This window comes from Anabrus simplex, chromosome 8 (genome assembly GCF_040414725.1).
Source record: "Anabrus simplex isolate iqAnaSimp1 chromosome 8, ASM4041472v1, whole genome shotgun sequence".
In the NCBI taxonomy this organism is placed as follows: domain Eukaryota; kingdom Metazoa; phylum Arthropoda; class Insecta; order Orthoptera; family Tettigoniidae; genus Anabrus; species Anabrus simplex.
In genome coordinates this window covers 166,707,754-166,730,284 of record NC_090272.1, presented here as the reverse complement: position 1 = coordinate 166,730,284, position 22,531 = coordinate 166,707,754, and the positions used below count along the sequence as shown (strand labels likewise).

Sequence of the window (22,531 nt, the reverse complement as noted above, 5' to 3'; positions counted from 1 at the left end):
CCACAACACTAGTTGCAAATCGAGGATTGTGGCGACGTTTAGTAAATTCACAGAGGCTTGCAGACTGAACGCTGAAAGCCATAACAGTCTATAATGATAATGTATGTATGCATTTACTGTCTGTATTTGGATTTTTGATTTTCAATTTTTGACGTTTTAAACTTTTAACATTTTTCCTTTGCCATAGTCTACAGCTAGGAAGTTGCTGGTAGGGTCTTGTGTACTGCTATGGGCATGAAAATAGTCCTTTTTTTAGGACGCATTGTTTACGAAATAGAGGGCGTTGATTGTAACAGTATGGTGTAGGGAAGGGTAGCCTGTTAGGAAGATGTAGCAGCCGAACTGTCACCATTAATCTTATATGTATAACCAATGTGTAGCAACCACCTTGCCTCAAGAGGTGGTGGTGGTGGTGATTATTGTTTTAAGAGGAAGTACAACTAGGCAACCATCCTCTATTTAACACTAATCAGAGAGAAGAAATGGAAGGGGTCCGACACTTCGAAAAATGAGGATATCGGCCAAAGAAAGACAAGGGCCACGAAGGGCGTGAAAGTGAAAGACTCCCTAGCCCTCGCAAACCTAATAGCGTCGGGGTCTGAAAAGAACAAGAGTTGACCAAGGGAGGTCGGGTAGGATAGATGAAAGTGAGGAGCCTGGCACAAGTAAGTGGAAGCAATGCCAGGACTCAGCTGAGGGCCCCGTGGTCGCCAACCCACGCTCCAAAGTTCAGAGCCCCTGGGGCCTTGCCTCAAGAAACCTAATGCAGTTTCCCCAGGGTTAATAATAAGGCCACGTACAGCAACCATCTTGCCTAGTAGCCCTTGTCTCAATTCACCAAAGTTAGGTTGATAAAGCTAATAGGTCTTAAGTTACAAGTGTTAGCCTCTGTGGTTGCTCTCTGGTTAGGTTTATACGAATAGAGTACAGCAGCCATCTTGCATCCCTTGCCTCCGTTCCCGGAATTTAGGCTGAATAAAGAAACAGGTCATAGGTTACAAGTTGTGGATCCCTGAGGTAGATCTGTAGAGTTATGCCTATAAGAACTATGTACCACCATTAGCCCCTGGCCCAGCTCCTTATAGAAACTCTCATATAAACCATGCCTAGCCACCATATTGGTCATAATAATAATAATCGTATGGCCTCAGCTACCGTTTGCAGACATTTCGATTTGACGCCATCTGGCTGTCTGCTCGTCAATTTCGACGTTCCGGTTTACTCTGTCTGCCATCTAGCGGACCTAGAGTAAACCGGATCTCTCTTGGGCGTCTATGGCTGAGATTTAATTAATTTTGTCGGGTAAATACCAAATGTATCACCAGAGTTCTTTTACATGCCGACATCGTACGACATGGAGTGTCGAATGGACTTTTTTCCGCCCTTCAAAAATCCGACTACCTCTGCCGGGTTCGAACCCGCTATCTTGGGATCCGGAGGCCGACACTCTACCACGGATCCACAGAGGCAGCTATATTGGTCATTAGCCCCTGCGTCAGGACATACTATTTTACTCTACCATAGCCACATAATATCAAGCAATGTGTTCAACTATCAGAAGAAGCCAGGAAAGAAACACACCTCAAGTTTTATAAGGCAATGGCTGTACGCTGTACCGTCTCTGATCTTTAGATGTGAAACTTGGGTTCTTGAAGGCAATGATTAGAACTGCAGTCAAGCACCTAAAATTAGATGTTCTTAAGAAGTTAAGGGATCAAACCTCAACTCACTTGAAAAGCAACCCGCAGAGCCATCAAACGCCACGTAATTCGGAATGAACAGATACATAGGGATATGATGGTAAGTTGTGGTGGTAATTATTGTTTTAAGAGGAAGTACAACTAGGCAACCATCCTGTATGTAACACTAATCAGAGAGAGAAAATGGAAGGGATCCGACACTTCGGAAAATGAAGGTATTGGCCAAAGAAAGTCAAGGGCCACGAAGGGCGTGAAAATGAAAGACTCCCTAGGCCTCGGGAACCTAATACCGTCGGGGTCGGAAAAGAACAAGAGTTGACCAAGGGAGGTCGGATAGGATAGATGAAAGTGAGGAGCCTGGCGCAAGTAAGTGGAAGCAATGCTAGGACTCAGCTAAGGGCCCCGTCGTCGACCCACGCTCCGACGTTCAGAGCCCTTGGGACCTGCTCTAGTAAGGTCGAGGTCGGAAACGAACAAGTGCTGACCAAGAGAGGTTGGATGGGATAGATGAAAGTGAGGAGCACAAGTAAATGAAAGCAATGCCAGGACTCAGCTAAGGGCACCGTGGTCGCTAACCTACGCTCCCAAGAGACCATAGGGCCGCGTTTAGTTGCCTCTTAGGCAGTGGAGACCGTGGGTGCTATTCTACCGCCCCCACCCACAGGGGGATATGAATGAAAAATGAGTAGTGGAAGTTGCTGATTCTTAGACAAATACTGATTACGGTTTATCTGTACTCTTGACTACAGTAAACAGATAACAAATTAGCAGATTATACTTTTAATTACCGAGTTGATTTCATTTTTTTTTTTTTTGCTAGTTGTTTTACGTCGCACCGACACAGATAGGTCTTACGGCGACGATGGGACAGGAAAGGGCTAGGAGTGTGAAGGAAGTGGCCGTGGCCTTAATTACGGTACAGCCTCAGCATTTGGCTGGTGTGAAAATGGGAAACCACGGAAAACTATCTTCAGGGCTGCCGATAGTGGGGTTCGAACCTACTATCTCCCGAATACTGGATACTGGCCGCACTTAAGCGACTGCAGCTGTTGAGCTCGGTTTGATTTCAATTAAAGCTACAAAAGAGTGACGGACGAATGGAACATTGACCTTTCACAGTGCGACGAGGCAATACAGAGGAGGTCTCGGCTTGGAATCGGCCACGCCTGGACCGTGGTCCAACAGCTGTGCGTTCCGATGAACCAACCGAGCAAAGTACAGGTAGCAACGGCTCTACACCTCTGCATTCGGGAGATGGAGAGGGGTTGGTCTCCACCGTGGTTTCTTCCGTGGTGTTCCATTCTCCTGCGAATGCTGGGAGAGTTCTTAGTATAGACCACGGCCGCCTAACCTCTCACCTTCTCCAAACATCACCTTCACCGTTCCAAAACTCTTTGGCCTAAGGGGAGGCGTCATCACCTAAGAAGGTACGGAATGAAAACATGTTTTACTAGAAGTAGAAAAATGTCGTTCCCCCGTGGCTCAGGCGGCAGCGCACTGGCTCTCACTGCTGGGTGCCGTGCTTCAAATAGCGGTCACTTCAGTGAGACTTGTGCTGGACAAAGCGGAGGTGGGACAGATTTTTCTCCGGGTACTCCGATCATCTTTCATTCCAGCAATATTCTCCAATATAATTTCATTTCATCTGTCAGTCATTAATTATTGCCCGAGAAGGGTGCGACAAGCGTCTCCAGTGTTTATCCATGGATAAATACAGCTCTGTGTAATGTAGATTTCTCAAGAGTTCGCAGATCCATAAACGTCAAAGTACACAAGTGATAATAATAAATGTTATTGGCTTTACGTCCCACTAACTACTTTTACGGTTTCCGGAGGCGCCTAGGTGCCGGAATTTAGTCCCGCAGGATTTCTTTACGTCCCATTTATTGAAGTAAATAGTTACACACAGAGTAGAATGGAAATGTATGAACCCGAGCAGATGTGTCAAAATTTCACATAAAGTACCACCCCTCCGGCAACAAAAGCGTAGGAAGACCAAAGAAATTATAGACTGAAAGCTCAAAGGGCCCTTTTATCCTTTTAGTAATGGTTTAACGACGCACGAACTGTATGGGATTTTGGTATCTGTGAGATAGGAAAGGGTTAGGCCCTACTACTGCGAAGGAAGTATCTGAGAGTTTAATTAAGGTACAGTCCCAGAATTTACCTGTAGTGAAAATGGGGAAACCACGGAAAACAATTTTGAAACCTGCCAATGTTTGGGTTCGAACCCATCCTGTCCCAAATATAAGCTACCAGCTGCGTGGCCCATACCACGGAGCCAACTCGTTTGGCCACTGGGCCTAACGCTTGCAGGAAGGAGAGGGATTGCACTCGGGAAATATAAATTACGATTAACAGAAAATTCGCGTAATGAATCTCGAACTTTCGAAGGTTCCCTGTTATTGGAAGCAGCCTCAGTGTGTGATAAACTCAGACGGTAGAGTGCTGGCCTTCTGAGGCCAACTTGGCAGGTTCGATCCTGGCTTAGTCCGGTGGTATTTGAAGGTGCTCATATACGTCAGCCTCGTATCAGTAGATGTACTGGCCCATAAAAATAACTCCTGCACGACAAAATTTCGTCAATCTGGCGCCTCCAAAAACCGTACAAAAAGTAGTTAGTAGGATGTAAAAACCAATAACATTATTATTAGTGTGTAAAACAGGAAAATATAAGATGATGTAACGTGTCCCGTTTTGTAAAGACTATTTAGTCATGGTTAGAGGGCCAATCCAGGAATATCTGGAAATTCAGACGATCAACAGCTGTCCATCACCTCAATTTTATCATTCTCGTGCTATCACTTCCACTGCACCGCACCTATGTGCACTTTTTTTGTACATAAATTATTCGGAATAGTGCACTGAAACATCTGTAATAATACATTTGACCAGACAACCGACATATTTGGGGACTGCGCCCAAAGAGTTGCAATGCAAATATAAGATAGTATGTTATCGTGATGAATTATCATTAATTAATTAAAACATAATGATACAACTCGTGCTCCAGATTCTCTCTAGACACATTAAGGAATTCATGTTATATTACTACATATGATACTTACGGTTTTTAATGGAACTGGCTTGTCATACTCTCTATCTGGAATCTTGCAGGCGACGGTAATATACTGGAACACCTTGATGAAGTCGGTCACGTTAATCCAAAACTCTCCATCGTCCTCTGGGTGGTACTCCATCTCTTTCCTCACGCTCTCGGCCACTTTCTTCCATCGAGAGTCACTGAAAATGTTCAGTTATCGTAATTTGATACTGACGATAATAGGACAGCATACTATAAAACATAGATTTTGAACATCAAAATGTAAATTTATATTTTGGGTTTTTAAGTAATGTTATTCCTTTTGTCGATTGCAGATTCTTCATGTAAGACTCGTATTATAGGGAAATATTCATAAATATTCCTAGATTTTTGAGGAAAATGGGAAGGTCCACTTCTTCGGGGGTTATTTTAGTAGTTTTTATTTTCTTCCGGACTGTAACTTCTTTTTTATGTTTCGCTGTGACGTGATTGAAAACATATCCTAAAGGGGGGAGATCAAGCTTAACAAAGGGAAAAAATAGGTTAATATTCATCCGATTGTTAAATAAGCTACAATTTTTATTGACAATTGTTGCACATATCCCAGTATTGGCACACTTCCTGGCAACCAGAATCAACTTCAATAATGTCAGAATTTTAAAAATTTTAATATTTTAAAATAAAATTTCAACATTTCCCACCTTTTTAACAATACATCACTGTTTCCCTCATAAATTCCGAGTTTATAAGAATTTACGTACTTTTCCTTTTTTAAAGTGTGTATCAAACTTCCAGCTACAAAATGAACCTCAATCATTAACACAGACTGTGATTTGGATTTTTTTGTCGGGTTTTTCTTCCGAGCACCAAAAAATATTAATATTTTTGTAAATAAATATGTTACATAAAATCTAATTTAAATCCTATTGATGTGAATGAGGTTCAGATTGTAGTACAACACTATGGGAGGAAACTCTGAAAAAATCATAATTATCCGTGAAACAGTAAGACAGTTATGAAGGAAACCGTGATATATTGTTAAAAGGGCGGGAAATTTTGAAGATTTTATTTTTAAATGTTTTAATTTGAATTTTGACATTATTGAAGTTGCTTCTGATTGCTCTGAAGCATGCAATCCTGGGATATGTGCAGCATTTGTCAACAACGTTTGCAGCATATATAACAATCGAATGAATATTGGCCTATTTTCTCCGCGTTAAGCTAGGTCTCCCCCCGTGAACGAGTGATCACTAATACATCTTTCATGAAATGAAACTCAAATCGATAACGGTTAATTTATTTGCATTTTCGAGAGCCATCTGTATGGAATTTGGAGACAAGTGTAGGATTCGTTGCATCGAAAGGGGAAAACTGACTCAGGGCCTATCAAACTACTACGAATGAAAAGCATCGCGTCTCTAGATTATGATGAAAGAGCATTCGCTATGTGTCTCGGTCATGGCCATCCATCAGTAATTCCGATCACAGCCTGCACGTTTGCTATAGTTCATTCCATGTTAAGAAAACAGTGTTGCTCTTATGACAACAAGGTTGACATATCGTGTTTGTGAAATTCAGTATTTAAGTTCAAGACAAAAAGCGGAAGGAACTAAGTTGCAAATTATTTTGATGAACTAAAGGGGACGGAGAGTGTTCAGGGGTCATTTTTGGTTTGTGCAGAATCTAATAATAATAATAATGCTATTTGCTTTACGTCCCACTAACCACTCTGTTACGGTTTACGAAGACACCAAGGTGCCGGAATTTAGTCCATCATGAGTTCTTTTACGTGCCAGTAAATCTACCGACACGAGGCTGACGTATTTGAGCACCTTCAAATACCACCGGACTGAGCCAGGATCGAACCTGCCAAGTTCGGGTCAGAGGGCCAGCGCATCAACCGTCTGAGCCACTCAGCTCGGCTTGTACAGTATTAGAGGTAAACTACGGCACATAAAAACCTCAACATTGGCCTGGACAGATCCGTTCCGCATGACTTAAGAACGACCTGAAATAGTAAGGCAGTATTACGACTATTATACATGTACATGGACAGGAGCGGAGAAGCTTCTTAAAGGAGACATTTATGTGTTTCGTGTGCTTTCGAAATAACTCTAAATTAAGTAATCATGCGCTGTTAGCTTCTAGGGACCCAGCAAGTAGCCGTGAAGTTTGGGTCATGCAGCTAACAGCTTGTAATTGGGAGATAGTGAGTTCGAACCCCACTGTCGCCAGCCCTGAAGATGGTTTACCGTGGTTTTCCATTTTCACACCAGGCAAATGCTGGGGCTGTATCTACATGAAGGCCACGGTCACTTCCTTCCCACTCATAGCCCTTTACTATCCCATCGTTGCCATAACGAAGGAAGGCAAATGTAAGGCTATAAGTACTTTGCGTAGTCCTAATGGGCTTATTCGCATATAATAATAATAATAATAATAATAATAATAATAATAATAATCGTATAAACCGTGCTGCCGTGTCCTTGAGATTTGTTCTGACGTCATTTAGGCTGCCTGAGTCATTTTCGATGTTCCTCATTCATCTCTTCGCGCTTGCGCTAAAAGACTTACCTGTCACCCCATTCTCCGCTCCATTCGACTTTTCCCCAAGGATTGCGTATGCGCAGTAGTTTGACTACAGCTTGACCAGGGAGCTCGACTCTTCTGGCTCCTGTCACGGTGTAAGCGTGGTTTGTTACCAATCCTGCTGTCTCGATATCCTGGAAAGTAATACAAACCATAATCTTCATCGTCCGTATCCATTACATAGTGATAATACCACACAGAACAAATTATTCAGACTTTATATATCTTCATGATGGGGATGGCATCTCTTATGATACCTTAGTTCTCTATTATAATTTTTTCTGCCTTCAGTAATTTGGTATTGATTTATCAACAAGGATTTTCAAACTATCTGTATATCAAATAATATTACGTCCAAGTAACAAAAGAATATTTCAGAGTTCTAGGAATCCGGAATGCGAATTAGTTGTTCAACATGTGATATTTATTTGATTCATTAATGACAAGAATTGCCACGAATCGTGCCCGGAATGAGAGACAAGGTGAAACTCTGGAATTTTTATCTCCGTCTCGAATTATCTTTATGCAGTCTTCTACATAACTGTTGGCTGACAAGATGCACAAAATTTACAATAACATTAGTTTAAAATATAAAATGATATTTTAAACAGTTTAAAAATAGAGCAGTTTCAACTAAATATAAAAACCTTAAACAATGTTTATTTTAAATGTACCCAAATTATATTAAAACTACAGTAAATTATATTCGAAAGGATACTACGATAACGTTTCACAGCCTATGTGCGCACTTAATTAATCGAAGTCTGTCTCAGGTGGTGGTAGTGATTATTGTTTTAAGAGGAAGTACAACTAGGCAACCATCCTCTATATAACACTAATCAGAGGGAAGGAATTGAAACCGGGCGAGTTGGCCGTGCGCGTAGAGGCGCGCGGCTGTGAGCATGCATCCGGGAGATAGTAGGTTCGAATCCCACTATCGGCAGCCCTGAAGATGGTTTTCCGTGGTTTCCCATTTTCACACCAGGCAAATGCTGGGGCTGTACCTTAATTAAGGCCACGGCCGCTTCCTTCCATCTCCTAGGCCTTTCCTATTCCATCGTCGCCATAAGACCTATCTGTGTCGGTGCGACGTAAAGCCCCTAGCAAAAAACAGGAATTGAAGGGGTCAGACACGTCGAAAAATGAAGGTGTTAGCCAAAGGAAGACAAGGGCCACGAAGGGCGTGAAAATGAAAGACTCCCTAGCCCTCACAAACCTAAGGTGGTGGTGATTACTGTTTTAAGAGGAAGTACAACTAGGCAACCATCCTCTATATAACACTAATCAGAGGGAAAGGCGGAAGGGGTCCGACACTTCGAAAAATGAAGATATCGGCCAAAGGAAGACAAGGGCCACGAAGGGCGTGAAAATGAAAGACTCCCTAGCCCTCGCAAACCTAATAGCGTCGGGGTCGGAAAAGAACAAGAGTTGACCAAAGGAGGTCGGATAGGATAGATGAAAGTGAGGAGCCTGGCACAAGTAAGTGGAAGCAATGCCAGGACTCAGCTAAGGGCCCCGTGGTAGCCAACCCACGCTCCAAAGTTCAGAGCCCCTGGGACTGAAGTCTGTCCCAGGCCGCACCGTTCAGAAAAATTTAAAAACCTCATTTGTATTCTCCCTCTGGCACCAATAACCATTAAACTATTTAATTCAATAGATGTTAATTTATGTTTTTCTCGATAGTGTGACATGAAGGAGTTGTAGATTTGACACTTATCTTCATGTAGTTTTGCACGATGATGTTCATTGGTTACACTCTGACGGTAAAGTAAAAGAAAACATTAGTTTAGCCCTCCTGGATAGCATCATGTCAATACGTCTAGACGGCCGTCTTCGATTCCTAATACTTTCCGTCACGCAGGGCTGATGCTATTACCGATATTATTCCATTGTGACGGTGCATCTTGGTAATTCTCCATAAAGACAGGTTCCCAAAATATGTGGAAAGGCTTCTTTTTCAGTCCGACAGTGTCGACATAGGATTCCGTTCTGATATTCTGAGACCTGAGCACGCACAGGGCAAACGTTGGCAGGTATCTTAACAGCATCTTTCCATTCACTACCTGTCAGGTCATTAGATTTTACAAGCCACTGGCGTGTATACTTTCTAAATAAAAACCTCCTTTGCTTTTGAGGTAAAGAACCATTATTTTTCAACTCAGCCATGGACGCCCAAGAGAGATTCTGTTACTCTGCCATCTAATAGGCCTAGAGCAAAACGGAAGGTCGAAACTGAAGAGCATGCAGCCAGATAGCGTCGAATTCCTGCACATGGTAGCTGAGGTGGTGGTGGTGGTGGTGGTGGTGGTGGTGGTGGTGGTGATGATGATTATTGTTTAAAGAGGAAGTACAACTAGGCAACCATCCTCTATATAACACTAATCAGAGGGAAAATATTGAAGGGGTCCGTCACTTCGAAAAATGAAGATATCGACCAAAGGAAGACAAGGGCCACGAAGGGCGTGAAAATGAAAACCTCCCTAGCCCTCGCAAACCTAATAGCGTCGGGGTCGGAAAAGAACAAGTGTTGACAAAGAGAGGTCGGATAGGATAGATGAAAGTTAGGAGCCTGGCACCAGTAAATGGAAACAATGCCAGGACTCAGCTAAGGGCCCCGTGGTCGCCAACCCACGCTCCAAAGTTCAGAGCCCCTGGGGCCTGGTAGCTGAGGCCGTACTATTGTTATTATTAGACCTGTTATTATTATTATTATTATTATTATTATTATTATTATTATTATTATCGAATATTTAGGAGCCTAGTATCGTTTCCATCTATTTATGAAACAATGTTTAAAGTTCTGTGCCTGATGTACCGTATTCTTGTTGAGCCCCTCGGATAGAAATTTTCAAGGACCTTAAAGGCTAATAAACCCGAATAATTACAGATTATCAGTTTGTTGTTTAACAGTAGGGACTACTTAGCCGAAACGGAAAAAGGTTGACTCAGATCATTCGGATCATTCTAATTACCCATCAGGAAATTGAAAGATTTGGTATATATAGGAATCGCGGTAGCAGCATCTGGTCCGACGTTTACTCGACCTACGCCAGAAACGAGTTCCTATTCAATTCCTGCGGTCGAAGTTGGCCGAGCATGGAGTTAACCATCCGTTTCACTTAGTGCCGACGTTAAGGATGGTCAGTCACCACGGATCTGGAATTAGCGCTGTCGCCCAAATGGCATCCCATAGTATATTCTTAAATGATTTCAAAAAAGTTATAAATGTATCTAATGTCTCCCTTGGTATAGTATTCCAACCCCTAACTCCTCTTCTTATAAATGTATATTTACCCAAATGTTTCCCATTGACTTCCAATTTTTTCTTCATATTATGATCGTTCCTATCGGACGAGTTGTCCGTGCGGTTAGGGGCGCGCAGTTGTGAGCTTGCATCGGGGAGATAGTGAGTTCGAGCCCCACTGTCGGCAGCCCTGAAGACGGTTTTCCGTGGTTTCCCATTTTCACACTAGGCAAATGCTGGGGCTGTACCTTAATTAAGGTCTCGGCCGCTTCCTTCCCACTCCTAGGCCTTTCCTGGCCCCATCGTCACCATAAGACCTATCTGTGTCGGTGTGACGTAAAGCCACTAAAAAAATTCTTATATGATCACTTGATGAACACCCGGTGCCTTCTTCATATTTCATGTCCACCAGGTGAGAGTTTTGGGACTGGATTGCAATCTCCTTGAACAGTAAATGAATTGAGATTCACAAGTTCCTAGGGGAGAATCTTCGGAAGGACTCGAGAATACCCGCAAGCATTTCCAAACTTCCGAGAACGAATCAGGCTGTAATTAAGATTTCCATTGGAAATGTGGAACACCAAATAATTTACCAGTAATCATAAAGGTAACAGTTACCTTCTGTCATGGGATGGAAGAGTTTAGCCGGACCGTGGAAATCTTGTGAGGAAGCGACGTCTCGATATCATGGCTACCATAAGTGGGGGAAAGCGTATTCATTCAACTCATGCTTCAGCATTTTAGGTGGTGGTGATTATTGTTTTAAGAGGAAGTACAACTAGGCAACCATCCTCTATATAACACTAATCAGAGGGAAAAATGGAAGGGGTCCGACACTTTGAAAAAAGAAGGTATCGGCCAAAGGAAGACAAGGGCTGCGAAGGGCATGAAAATGAAAGACTCCCTAGCCCTCGCAAACCTAATAGCGTCGGGGTCGGAAAAGAACAAGAGTTGACCAAGGGAGGTCGGACAGGATAGATGAAAGTGAGGAGCCTGACACAAGTAAGTGGAAGCAATGCCAGGACTCAGCTGAGGGCCCCGTGGTCGCCAACCCACGCTTCAAAGTTCAGAGCCCCTGGAGCCCCTTTTAGTCGCCTCTTACGACAGGCAGGGGATACCGTGGGTGTTATTCTACCGCCCCCACCCACAGGGGGTTTTCAGCATTTTAGACCTGTCAGAGGTGAAATAAAATTATGGGGCCAGGAAATTTGTGATGCCCGAAATTTTCTGACAAGGTGACCCCAATTATGTGTGTATGGCCTATCGGATAACAAGATTGCGCAATATGGGGCGATAAAAAGTCGAGTCATTCGCCTGAGTGCAGGACAGAAACCTTAACAGTGTGATTTAATAAAACTGCTGAACTAGGTAAAACGGTAATTAAGTGAATGGCTTGACCGAGGGAAGATAGTGCTAAAGCCGGCATATCTCAGCACGTGTCTGTCTGAAGTGCGCGCTTGTTGGTGCAAACCCAATGTTCGAGCAAATGGAATGAAGTTTCCAATAATTAGATGGTCGTAATTTTATAACATAAACGAAAATCTTGAAAATAGTCCATAACTGAAAGAAATCATGTTGGAATGTAAGTTATCTATATACCTAAAAATGAATATTTGTTTGTATGTATGTCTCGAATTGATTCACTGTAAAAATTTCACAATTTGTTCTTGTTACCCCTGGGAGGGTTTAGGAAGTGGCTTGAACGAAATCCGATTAGTAGTTCGGCATAGGGGGTGAGAAGGGTGAAAAATAGGGGAAGGTAAGCAAACCCCATGACAAGTCTGATCAGCGGGTTGCCTAACCAAAAGTATGTAAGATTTAGACCTGTTTCTTACAACTTATCTTCTTCTTTTTCTTTTTCATCTTCTGTAAACGGTTTATGAAAATAAAAAGTCCAAGTTCAGGTGGTGGTGGTGGTGGTGGTGATTATTGTTTTAAGAGGAAGTACAACTAGGCAACCATCCTCTATATATCACTAATCAGAGGGCAAAAAACAGGAAGGGATCCGACACTTCGAAAAATGAAGATATCGGCCAAAGGAAGACAAGGGCCACGAAGGGCATGAAAATGAGACTCCCTAGCCCTCGCAAACCTAATAGCGTCGGGGTCGGAAAGAAACAAGAGTTGACCAAGAGAGGTCGGATAGAATAGATGAAAGTGAGGCGCCTGGCACAAGTAAGTGGAAGCAATGCCAGGACTCAGCTAAGGGCCCCGTGGTCGCCAACCTACGCTCCAAAGTTTAGAGCCCCTGGGTCCCCTTTCAGTCGCCTCTTACGACAGGCAGGGGATACCGTGGGTTTATTCTACCGCCCCCACCCATAGGGGGTTCAAGTTCAGTCCCCATGGCATAGGGGGTGAGAAGGAGTGATGAAAGAAAATGTCGAAAATGACAGAGACTACGGGTGAATGTGTTTGTATGTTTCAGCATAGCACTCAAGCAAACTAGATACACATACAACTTAATATCTGGAAAAATTACTGTAGGGGCAAGAAACCCCTAGCACCTTAGTGAAATGTAAAAATCCGAAAAATGACCTATAGTAGTGGCGAGTTCATAGATTTTGGGGTAGCTGAGATGAAGCGTGACACTCTGGATGCCGTTTGAGCCAAAGTTCATTTCCATTCGGGATAGGGGTTAGAAGGGATGAAAGAAATGTACAAACTGACCGAGGTCATTGATGTACGTGTGCATACACTGACTTAGCAAATGTCATGGGATAATCACCTAATAGCGTGTGGGGCCTCCTCTGGCCCTGCCAACTGCAGTGAGATGCCGTGGAAGTGAGTCGACAAATCATGGGATAGCGGAGAATAGCTGAACGCAGCTGACACCAAATCGTTTGCAGAGCGGCCGCCAATGCTGGTCTGTTCGTGGGTGCAAGATCCATGGCACGGAGTTTGCGTTCCAGGACATCCCAGATATGCTCGATAGGGTTCATATCGGGGTTCCTGGGTGGCCATGGCAGTCGTTGGACCTCCGCGGTATGTTTATGGAATTATTCCCGGGCGACGTGGGAGCGATGTTATCATCTTGAAACACCGCAGAACCGTCTGGGCGCTGGAAGGCCAAAAATGGGTGGAGATGGTCTCCGAGCAGCTCATCATACAGCGTACCATTCAAAGTCTCTTCACGAACAACTAGGAGGCCCATTCCATACCAGGAAAATGCACCCCAGACCATAACAGAGACACTAGCGCCCTGGACCACACCTTCGAGGCAGCTGGTGGTGGTGATTATTGTTTTAAGAGGAAGTACAACTAGGCAACCATCCTCTATATAACACTAATCACAGAGAAAAATGGAAGGGATCCGACACTTCGAAAAATGAAGATATCGGTCAAAGAAAGACAAGGGCCACGAAGGGCGTGAAAATGAAAGACTCCCTAGCCCTTGCAAACCTAATAGCGTCGGGGTCGGAAAAGAACAAGAGTTGACCAAGGGAGGTCGGATAGGATAGGTGAAAGTGAGGAGCCTGGCACAAGTAAGTGGAAGCAATGCCAGGACTCAGCTGAGGGCCCCGTGGTCGCCAACCCACGCTCCAAAGTTCAGAGCCCCTGGGGCCCTTCGAGGCAAGCGGGATCCATCGTTTCATGTGGTCTGCGCCATACACGGTGCCTCCCATCGGCATGGTGCAGTTGAAATCGTGATTCGTCCGACCATATCACGTTACGCCATTGTTCCAGCGTCCATCCCTGCTGACTGGCGACAAATGCGCGTCGTTATGCCTGGTGACATTGGGTTAACAGTAGCACCCGTGTGCGGCGCCGGCTCTCATACCCCATAGAACCCGTGTTCCCATGGATTGTCCACTGGGAGACGTGTCTATCACGGCTTGTGTTGATTTGAACCGTGATTTGTTGTACGGTTGCCCGTCTGTCACTATTGACAATCCGTCTCAGATGTCGCCGGTCACGGTCATCGAGGGTGGCTGGACGGACGGCCGGTCGTTCGTCTGTTGTGGACGGTGACACCCGCATTCAACCATTCACGATACACCCTGGACACGGTTGATCGTATGAAGCCGAATTCCCGCACTACTTCCGAAATCGCACTTCCCATCCATCGGGCACCGACCACCATACCCCGTTCGAACGGTGTCAGCTCACGACGACGTCCCATGTTACACCTGTCACATGCACAGCCATTATTCACAAGGTCTCCTATACAACTGCCGCTGGCACAGGGGGCTTGTGGTGCGCAGACAACACACCTGCGCATCAGTGCTCCGCTAATCCATGACATTTGTTCAGTCAGTGTATTCCAACACAGCTCTCAACCAAACATATGACTTACTGTTTGGGAAAGAAAACTGTAGGGTAAGACACCCCTGCGGTCGGGGGGTGTAAGGGGGTGAAATATGAAAATAATATTAAACGACGGTTTAGAAATTGGTTTGAACGAAATCCGATGGGTAATTTTTATGAGTAATTTTATATATATATTTAATTTAATTGCAAAGCCTCACGAAGATTGAATCGACTTGATGAACAGATTGTCGTTAGGCGACAGCAGCTTACGCTGTATCATGATAGTCCGGTAATAAATGTTGTATGTAGGAAGATGGGAACACGCCGCCATGTTTTATAAACTACAGTACCTTTTGCGCTAGGAGGTTCAACACCGTGCGTGTTATTTTGAAATAGCCGTCCACCATGCCGTGATCGAGACGTCATGTTATAGGACCGACTTCGATAGGTCTGCCAAATTTTAAGAATGTAGTTGTACATTATATTTGAAGAAATATTTAAGAAACTGTGGAAATGGAATATCAACAGTGGAATGACACGAGTTATCACCCACTCCTAACGAAGAGCAACTGGGGGATTGGAGGCGTAGCCCCCAACAAGCAAAGGCGGGTCTATACAATATAATATAAAAATAAAAGTATGTAGGTTATAAGTTCAACATCTTCTCCTAAACCACTGGAGCAATTTCAACCAAGCTTGGTACACGTACGACTTACTGTCTGGAGACAAACACTGTGGGGTAAGCCCTAGGGATGAGGACGGGTAAGAGATGGCATATAAAAATAATCGAATGTGTAGTTTTCAGGGGCACTGAGACGAACAGTGACATTCCGGATGTCGTTTACGTCCAAATTCAGTCCCCATCGTCATAGGGGTGAGAAGGGGTGAAAAATAAAATGTCCAAACATGACCGAGATTATAGACATGTACGTGTGTATGTTCCAACAGCTCTCAACTAAAATTGGTACAAATGTGAGTTACTATCTGGAAAAAATACTGTGGAGGCATGACATCCCTAGCGCTCCTACGAGAAGGGGGTGAAATGTAAAGATAATCGAAAACGACCGATGTTAGAAACGAATCCATAGTTTTGGGGGTGGCTGAAAATAGTGACACTCTGAATGCCCGGTAAGTCATACTTCAATTGCAGTGAGAATGGGGGTTAAGAAGGGGTGAAAATGAGAATAAAAATAAACGAGATTATGAATGTATATTGGAATGTTCCGGTATAGTTCGTAACCGAACTTGATTCAGATTTTTTTTTTACGTCGCACCGACACAGATAGGTCTTATGGCGACGATGGGATAGGAAAGGCCTAGGGATTGGAAGGAAGCGGCCGTGGCCTTAATTAAGGTACAGCCCTGGCATTTGCCTGGTGTGAAAACGGGAAACCACGGAAAACCATCTTCAGGGCTGCCGACAGTGGGGCTCGAACCCACTATCTCCCGATTACTGGATACTGGCCGCACTTAAGCGACTACAGCTATCGAGCTCGGTGGTTCAGATGTGATTTATTATCTGGAAACAAATACTGTGGGGGTTAGAGACCCCTAGCGCTCCTAAGGGTAGGAGTTCAATGTAAAAATAATCGAAAGTATCGAATCGATAGTTATCGAGGTTGCTGAGATGTTAGTGACACTCCATTTACCGTTTAAGTTAAACTTCAGTCCCCGTAGGCATAGGGGTTGAGAAGAAAACGAATGTCCTGAATGGCGAGATCATGGATGTTTGTGTGTTCCAGCATAGCTCTCAACCTGACATGGCACACATTTGACTTACTATCTGGAAAAACAAAATACTATGGATATGAGATATCACCCCTGTGGGGAATGGAAGAGGGTGACATGTGAGAATAATTGAAAACGACCAATATTATTTTCGAACCTATATTTTACGGGGTCGTTGGGATTAACACTGACATTCCGTATGTCGTCCAAGTACAATCCCATTGGCATGGTGGTGGTGGTGGTGATTATTGTTTTAAGAGGAAGTACAACTAGGCAACCATCCTCTATATAACACTAATCAGAGGGAAAAAATGGAAGAGATCCGACACTTCGAAAAATGAAGGTATCGGTCAAAGAAAGACTAGGGCCACGAAGGGCGTGAAAATGAAAGACTCCCTAGCCCTCGCAAACCTAATAACGTCGGAGTCAGAAAAGAACAAGAGTTGACCAAGAGAGGTCAGACAGGATAGATGAAAGTAAGGAGCCTGGCACAAGTAAGTGGAAGCAATGCCAGGACTCAGCTGAGGGCCCCGTGGTCGCCAACCCACGACGGTGGTGGTGGTGGTGGTGGTGGTGGTGGTGGTGGTGGTGGTGGCGATTATTGTTTTAAGAGGAAGTACAACTGGGCAACCATCCTCTATATAACACTAATCAGAGAGAAAAATGGAAGGCGTCCGACACTTCGAAAAATGAAGATATCGGGTTAAAGAAAGACAAGGGCCACGAAGGGTGTGAAAATGAAAGACTCCCTAGCCCTCGCAAACCTAATAACGGCGGGGTCAGAAAAGAACAAGAGTTGACCAAGAGAGGTCAGACAGGATAGATGAAAGTAAGGAGCCGGGCACAAGTAAGTGGAAGCAATGCCAGGACTCAGCTGAGGTGGTGGTGGTGATTATTGTTTTAAGAGGAAGTACAACTAGGCAACCATCCTCTATCTAACACTAATCAGAGGGAAAATATGGAAGGGGTCCGACACTTCGAAAAATGAAGATATCGGCCAAAGGAAGACAAGGGCCACGGAGGGCATGAAAATGAAAGACTCCCTAGCCCTCGCAAACCTAATAACATCGGGGTCAGAAAAGAACAAGAGTTGACCAAGAGAGGTCAGACAGGATAGATGAAAGTAAGGAGCCTGGCACAAGTAAGTGGAAGCAATGCCAGGACTCAGCTGAGGGCCCCGTGGTCGCCAACCCACGCTCCAAAGTTCAGAGTACTTGGGGCCCCTTTTAGTCACCTCTTACGACAGGCAGGGGATACCGTGGGTGTTATTCTACCGCCCCTACCCACAGGGGGAGGAGAGATGGAAAGATTAATTTTAAATGTCCGTGCTTATTGCATTATTCATTCAATATTATTTATAATAAAGAAGCATAATTTGAAAGTTTTTTTGTGTATTAACTTAAATGTAAACTCAAGTTTTTTTATTATTGAATATTGTGGTTCATAGGAGCATTGCATTTAAATATTTAATTTAAACAATTATTAATTTAAGTTCATTTTATGTTGCGAGCACTTGATTTACTGAGATATAAGAATTGATAACATTGAATTTTGGAGCACAATGCCTTGCGAAGGAGCAAGTTAACCTGTGAAATATATTCAATAATAATCAGAGGTTGGTTCAGTTCGATTAAGAATCCATTCGGTGGCAGATGATATCCTACGTAATATATTATAGTCGGTGGATAACTTTATTAAAGAACAGTTCGAAGTCCGGTCACGGAAACCGAATCCTTACAGATCAAGTGAATCGACCAGTGGCTTTACTTGCAATCCCATAATAATTTTCAGGTTTTTCTCCTTTTCATTCCTCTCTTGATTTTCATTTCTAGCAATGGCAATTCACGTTATATTAAGTTAATAAAATAAAGCTATTATATTGAAGTCTGTATCTTAACTCATATTTATGCTAAATTTTTGTCATCCGTGTTTAATGGATTTTTTATTTTGATGCTTCACATCTATTTATTTCATTAGTTCCTTTCGAGATAATAAATCCATCTTAGCCCACTTATTGAAATTTATTTCAAGGAAGAGTTATATTTCATTGTGTCACCCGTCGATCTACTGTATGCCAAGTGACAAAATATCTGAAGCCTCTGAAATCAGAAGAGTCTACATCTACAAGAGCCAGAGGCAGTAGTTGACAATAGGCAACCAAGGGTACAATACAGTATAATATAATCTGTACAAATCCTTATCTATTTTTCCAGTTCTTTAACATAAAGGTCCAGTAGTACAACCTTAGCATTACAGGATCAGAGAAAGCTTCACCTCCTCTAATTATCTGAGATCTGTTTTCTATAAACTTATGCACCCATTCAGTCACTCTTTTCTCTAGTCCAGTAGCCCTCATTTTCCCCAGTAGTCTCCCATGATCCACCCTATCAAAGGCCTTAGATAAGTCAATAGCGATGCAGTCCATTTGTACTCCTGAATCTACAACACGTGCTATATCTTGCTGGAATCCAAGTTGAATTTCACATAAATAACCTGTCCTACATCGGAACTTGCAGCCTTCACCTCGTTGTTTTTTTTATCACGATACTTCAGTCCCATTCATCCTCAGATAGGCACCCCTGTAAAATTAGTTAGTGGGACATAAAATAATAAAAATAATAATAATAATAATAATAATAATAATAATAATAATAATAATAATATCACCTCCCGCAGGAAGGCTACCGCGATACTAGCAGCCTTCAGTGAAAGGCAAAATTACGCAAAGTTACTTGAATATTATTTGTTGCAATACTTTCTTTAAACATTTCTAGTTTTCTTAATCTACATTTTAAAGAAATAAGTGCAATTTCAGGAGGTTTTCGAAGTGAAGTAATCGTAAGTCAATGGTTTATGTTCCCCAAAACAAATGCAATATTCTCTTCAAATAGTAAACACAAAAAAATAAATTTATTTTCTGGGGAGAGCACTGAGCAAATTACGTCTGAAATCTGAACCACTAGATCAGACTAATTGTTTCTTCTAGTAAGTGGCAAGGATTGAACTTACCCCACGACCACACGTGATCACCGAACCATTCCTAAACTCTTGTCGGATCAGTATGAAGAGTTCATCAACGGGTACATCCTCGATTCCAGCAGACTCAGTTATGTAACCTGTCAGACTAGTGAAGCTTTCCGCCAGCTGTCCGCCATTCATATTATTGTAGTTTCCGTGAAATCTGAGAAAGAGGAACATGTTTTTTCATTATACTTGAGTATACAATGGAGATCTCTGCTCTCCCAATCATGGATGAGCACCAATAAATAGTATTTATTTATTCTGATCTACATTCATGCATGCAGCTTTTAGACCAATTTTAATTCAAATTACTGAAAATATTCAAAAAAACATATCAACATCTTTCTTTCTTTCTTTCTTTCTTTCTTTCTTTCTTTCTTTCTTTCTTTCTTTCTTTCTTTCTTTCTTTATTTATTTATTTATTTATTTATTTATTTATTTATTTATTTATTTATTTATTTATTTTAAAGAGCAAATTCTCACATTAAGGGACAGTACAATTACAATGGCAATACCGTGCAGTTTACAATTAATACGGTGATTGTGACGTTAGACACTGTTTAAATGGAACGTAGACATAATACAGAGCAGTCCATAACATGAAATATACTTAAAACAAAAGTTTAGTTACTCATCTAGTAAGTAAATGCTTGAAGAAAGATGGGAGGGTTTTGAGTGATTTCGTTAGGTAAATTGTTGGAAGATTTCTTCATGAAATTTTCAACTCCAGGAAGGCCACATTTTTTGTTAAACTTCTGAATGTGATGTGACAACATTGTCGCAGGCTCTGAGTGGATGTTAGTGAACTGACTGCAGAGTTATTTAGAGTGGTAGTGGTGATTGTTTTAAGAGGAAGTACAACTAGGCAACTATCCTCTATATAACACTAATCAGAGGGAAAATATGGAAGGGATCCGACACTTCGAAAAATGAAGGTATCGGTCAAAGGAAGACAAGAGCCACGAAGGGCATGAATATGAAAGACTCCCTAGCCCTCGCAAACCTAATAGCGTCGGGTCGGAAAAGAACAAGTGTTGACCAAGAGAAGTCGGATAATATAGATGAAAGTGAGGAGCCTGGCACAAGTAAGTGGAAGCATTGCCAAGACTCAGCTAAGGGCCCAGTGGTTACCAACCCACGCTCCAAAATTCAGAGCCCCTGTGGCCCCTTTTAGTCGCCTCTTACGACAGGCAGGGGATACCGTGGTTGTTATTCTACCGCCCCCACCCACAGGGGGAGCACGTATTATAAACCTTGGTCTTCAGATTAATTGGAACATCCTTGTTGGTGAGGATGAATCTTAGTTTTCGGAATGCAGTCCAACTCATACCTATTCTGCGAGGAATTTCTGCACATTGGTTGTCTTTTCCAAGTTTTATCTTGTGTCCAAGATAGATGTACTCATCGACAGCTTCTATATATTGGTTTCCCATTTTAAGTGGTATTTGGCTTAGTATTTTCGTTTTATTAATGTTGATGTAACTTAAATAATTTAACATAAATTAAGTTGACATTATGCTTGAGGAAAATACTTACTTAGCAAATGCTTTCTCCATAAGAGGCAACCAGAACTCATTGGGATCCTGACATCTACCATAGTATAAATCATTATCTTCATCAACAGGTAGTCTGTCATCAATATTGATAGTCACCCATGTTCCCATCCTCCAGAAACGGAAGGTGACCAATCCCTTGTAACCTTCTCCATACAGCACCTGTCCCTCAGGGACCACCTGGAAAGAAAGACAATTAAAGTTTAAAAAAAACAAGTGGCTGACAACACTTACGAAAAATACGAAGATACTTGAAAAAAAGACATGCTGGTTGTTTCTATGGTCAGTTGATTTGCCCTACTGAAGTATTTATTTATTTATTTATTTATTTATTTATTTATTTATTTATTTATTTATTTATTTATTTATTTATTTATTTATTTATTTATTTATTTATAAGGCAAATAACAAATTGTTAGCTTTTCCACCGCAGAGGTAGTTGGATGTTTGAAGGACAGAAAAATACCATTAGGCAGCCATGTGGTATGATGTTGGTATATAAAAGATATATTGTGACTCATTTTGGTGTCTCCTTGACTAAATTCCTACTCAGCCGCTAGCCTCCGTTCAGAGTTCTAGTTTCTCCGCCACCTGGTAGTGAGAGAGGGAGCGTCCAAATCAAAATGCATGCACATAGTAGCCGAGGTCATTAGGTTATAATTATTACCAGCAGTGCCCACGGTTGTCCAGGTCTTAGGCAGAATGCTCAGCGTACCGGGTTCTATTCCTGCTTGCTTGTTGTTTTAAGGGGCCTAACATCGAAGGTCATCGGCCCCGGGTTCTATTCCAGACCAGGAATAATATAATTCAGAAACTTGCAGGTTCTACATGGGGAGCATCAGCATTCACTCTTAGGTCGTAAGCATTGGGACTGGTATACTTTACAGCCGAGTATTGTTCTTCTGTTTGGCTGAATAGCCCTTATGTTAAGAATATTGATGTTGTTCTGAATCATACGATGCGCATTGTAAGCGGCGTAGTCTGATCTTCTCTTTTTTGGTTGCCAGTTTTGAACCACATAACACCTCCAAGAATACTCAGACAACACAACCTAATGCGCGAGTTCAGGAAGGTAACAATTAACCCAAGTCTTCCCATTTATAAAGACGTGGTTGTTAGGTGAGGACGTCTGAAATCAAGATCTCCGCCCGTTCAGACTTCAAGGGAACTCACCAATAGGAACTATAACGGTTCTGATGAATGGCAATTGGAGTGGACCAACACAGCTCCAGATGAATGGCAGACCATCTTTAGTCTTCAACATCCACCACCTGGTTTTAATCTCCTCAGAAGAACTTGGGTTTTTCTCAACAGAGTCCGTACCAAGGTCATACTCCGGTGTGTGCTTCTGGCGGGGTGTACATAGGTTGGACAGTTTAGATTTGAGTTTGAGAACTGTTTTTGA

General features: G+C 42.6%; 1 protein-coding gene across 1 annotated transcript in view; it reads right to left on the bottom strand.

Annotated features, from left to right (window-relative positions):
* Positions 1-22,531, bottom strand: part of LOC136879246 (calpain-9) — a 48,913-nt gene that overhangs the window by 5,435 nt on the left and 20,947 nt on the right. The window contains exons 4-7 of the mRNA XM_068229000.1: positions 21,110-21,306; positions 19,562-19,733; positions 7,318-7,466; positions 4,769-4,943 (exon numbers count right to left, since the gene is read on the bottom strand). Coding sequence (XP_068085101.1) covers positions 4,769-4,943; positions 7,318-7,466; positions 19,562-19,733; positions 21,110-21,306 — 693 coding nt within the window. The remainder of the gene's footprint in view (positions 1-4,768; positions 4,944-7,317; positions 7,467-19,561; positions 19,734-21,109; positions 21,307-22,531) is intronic.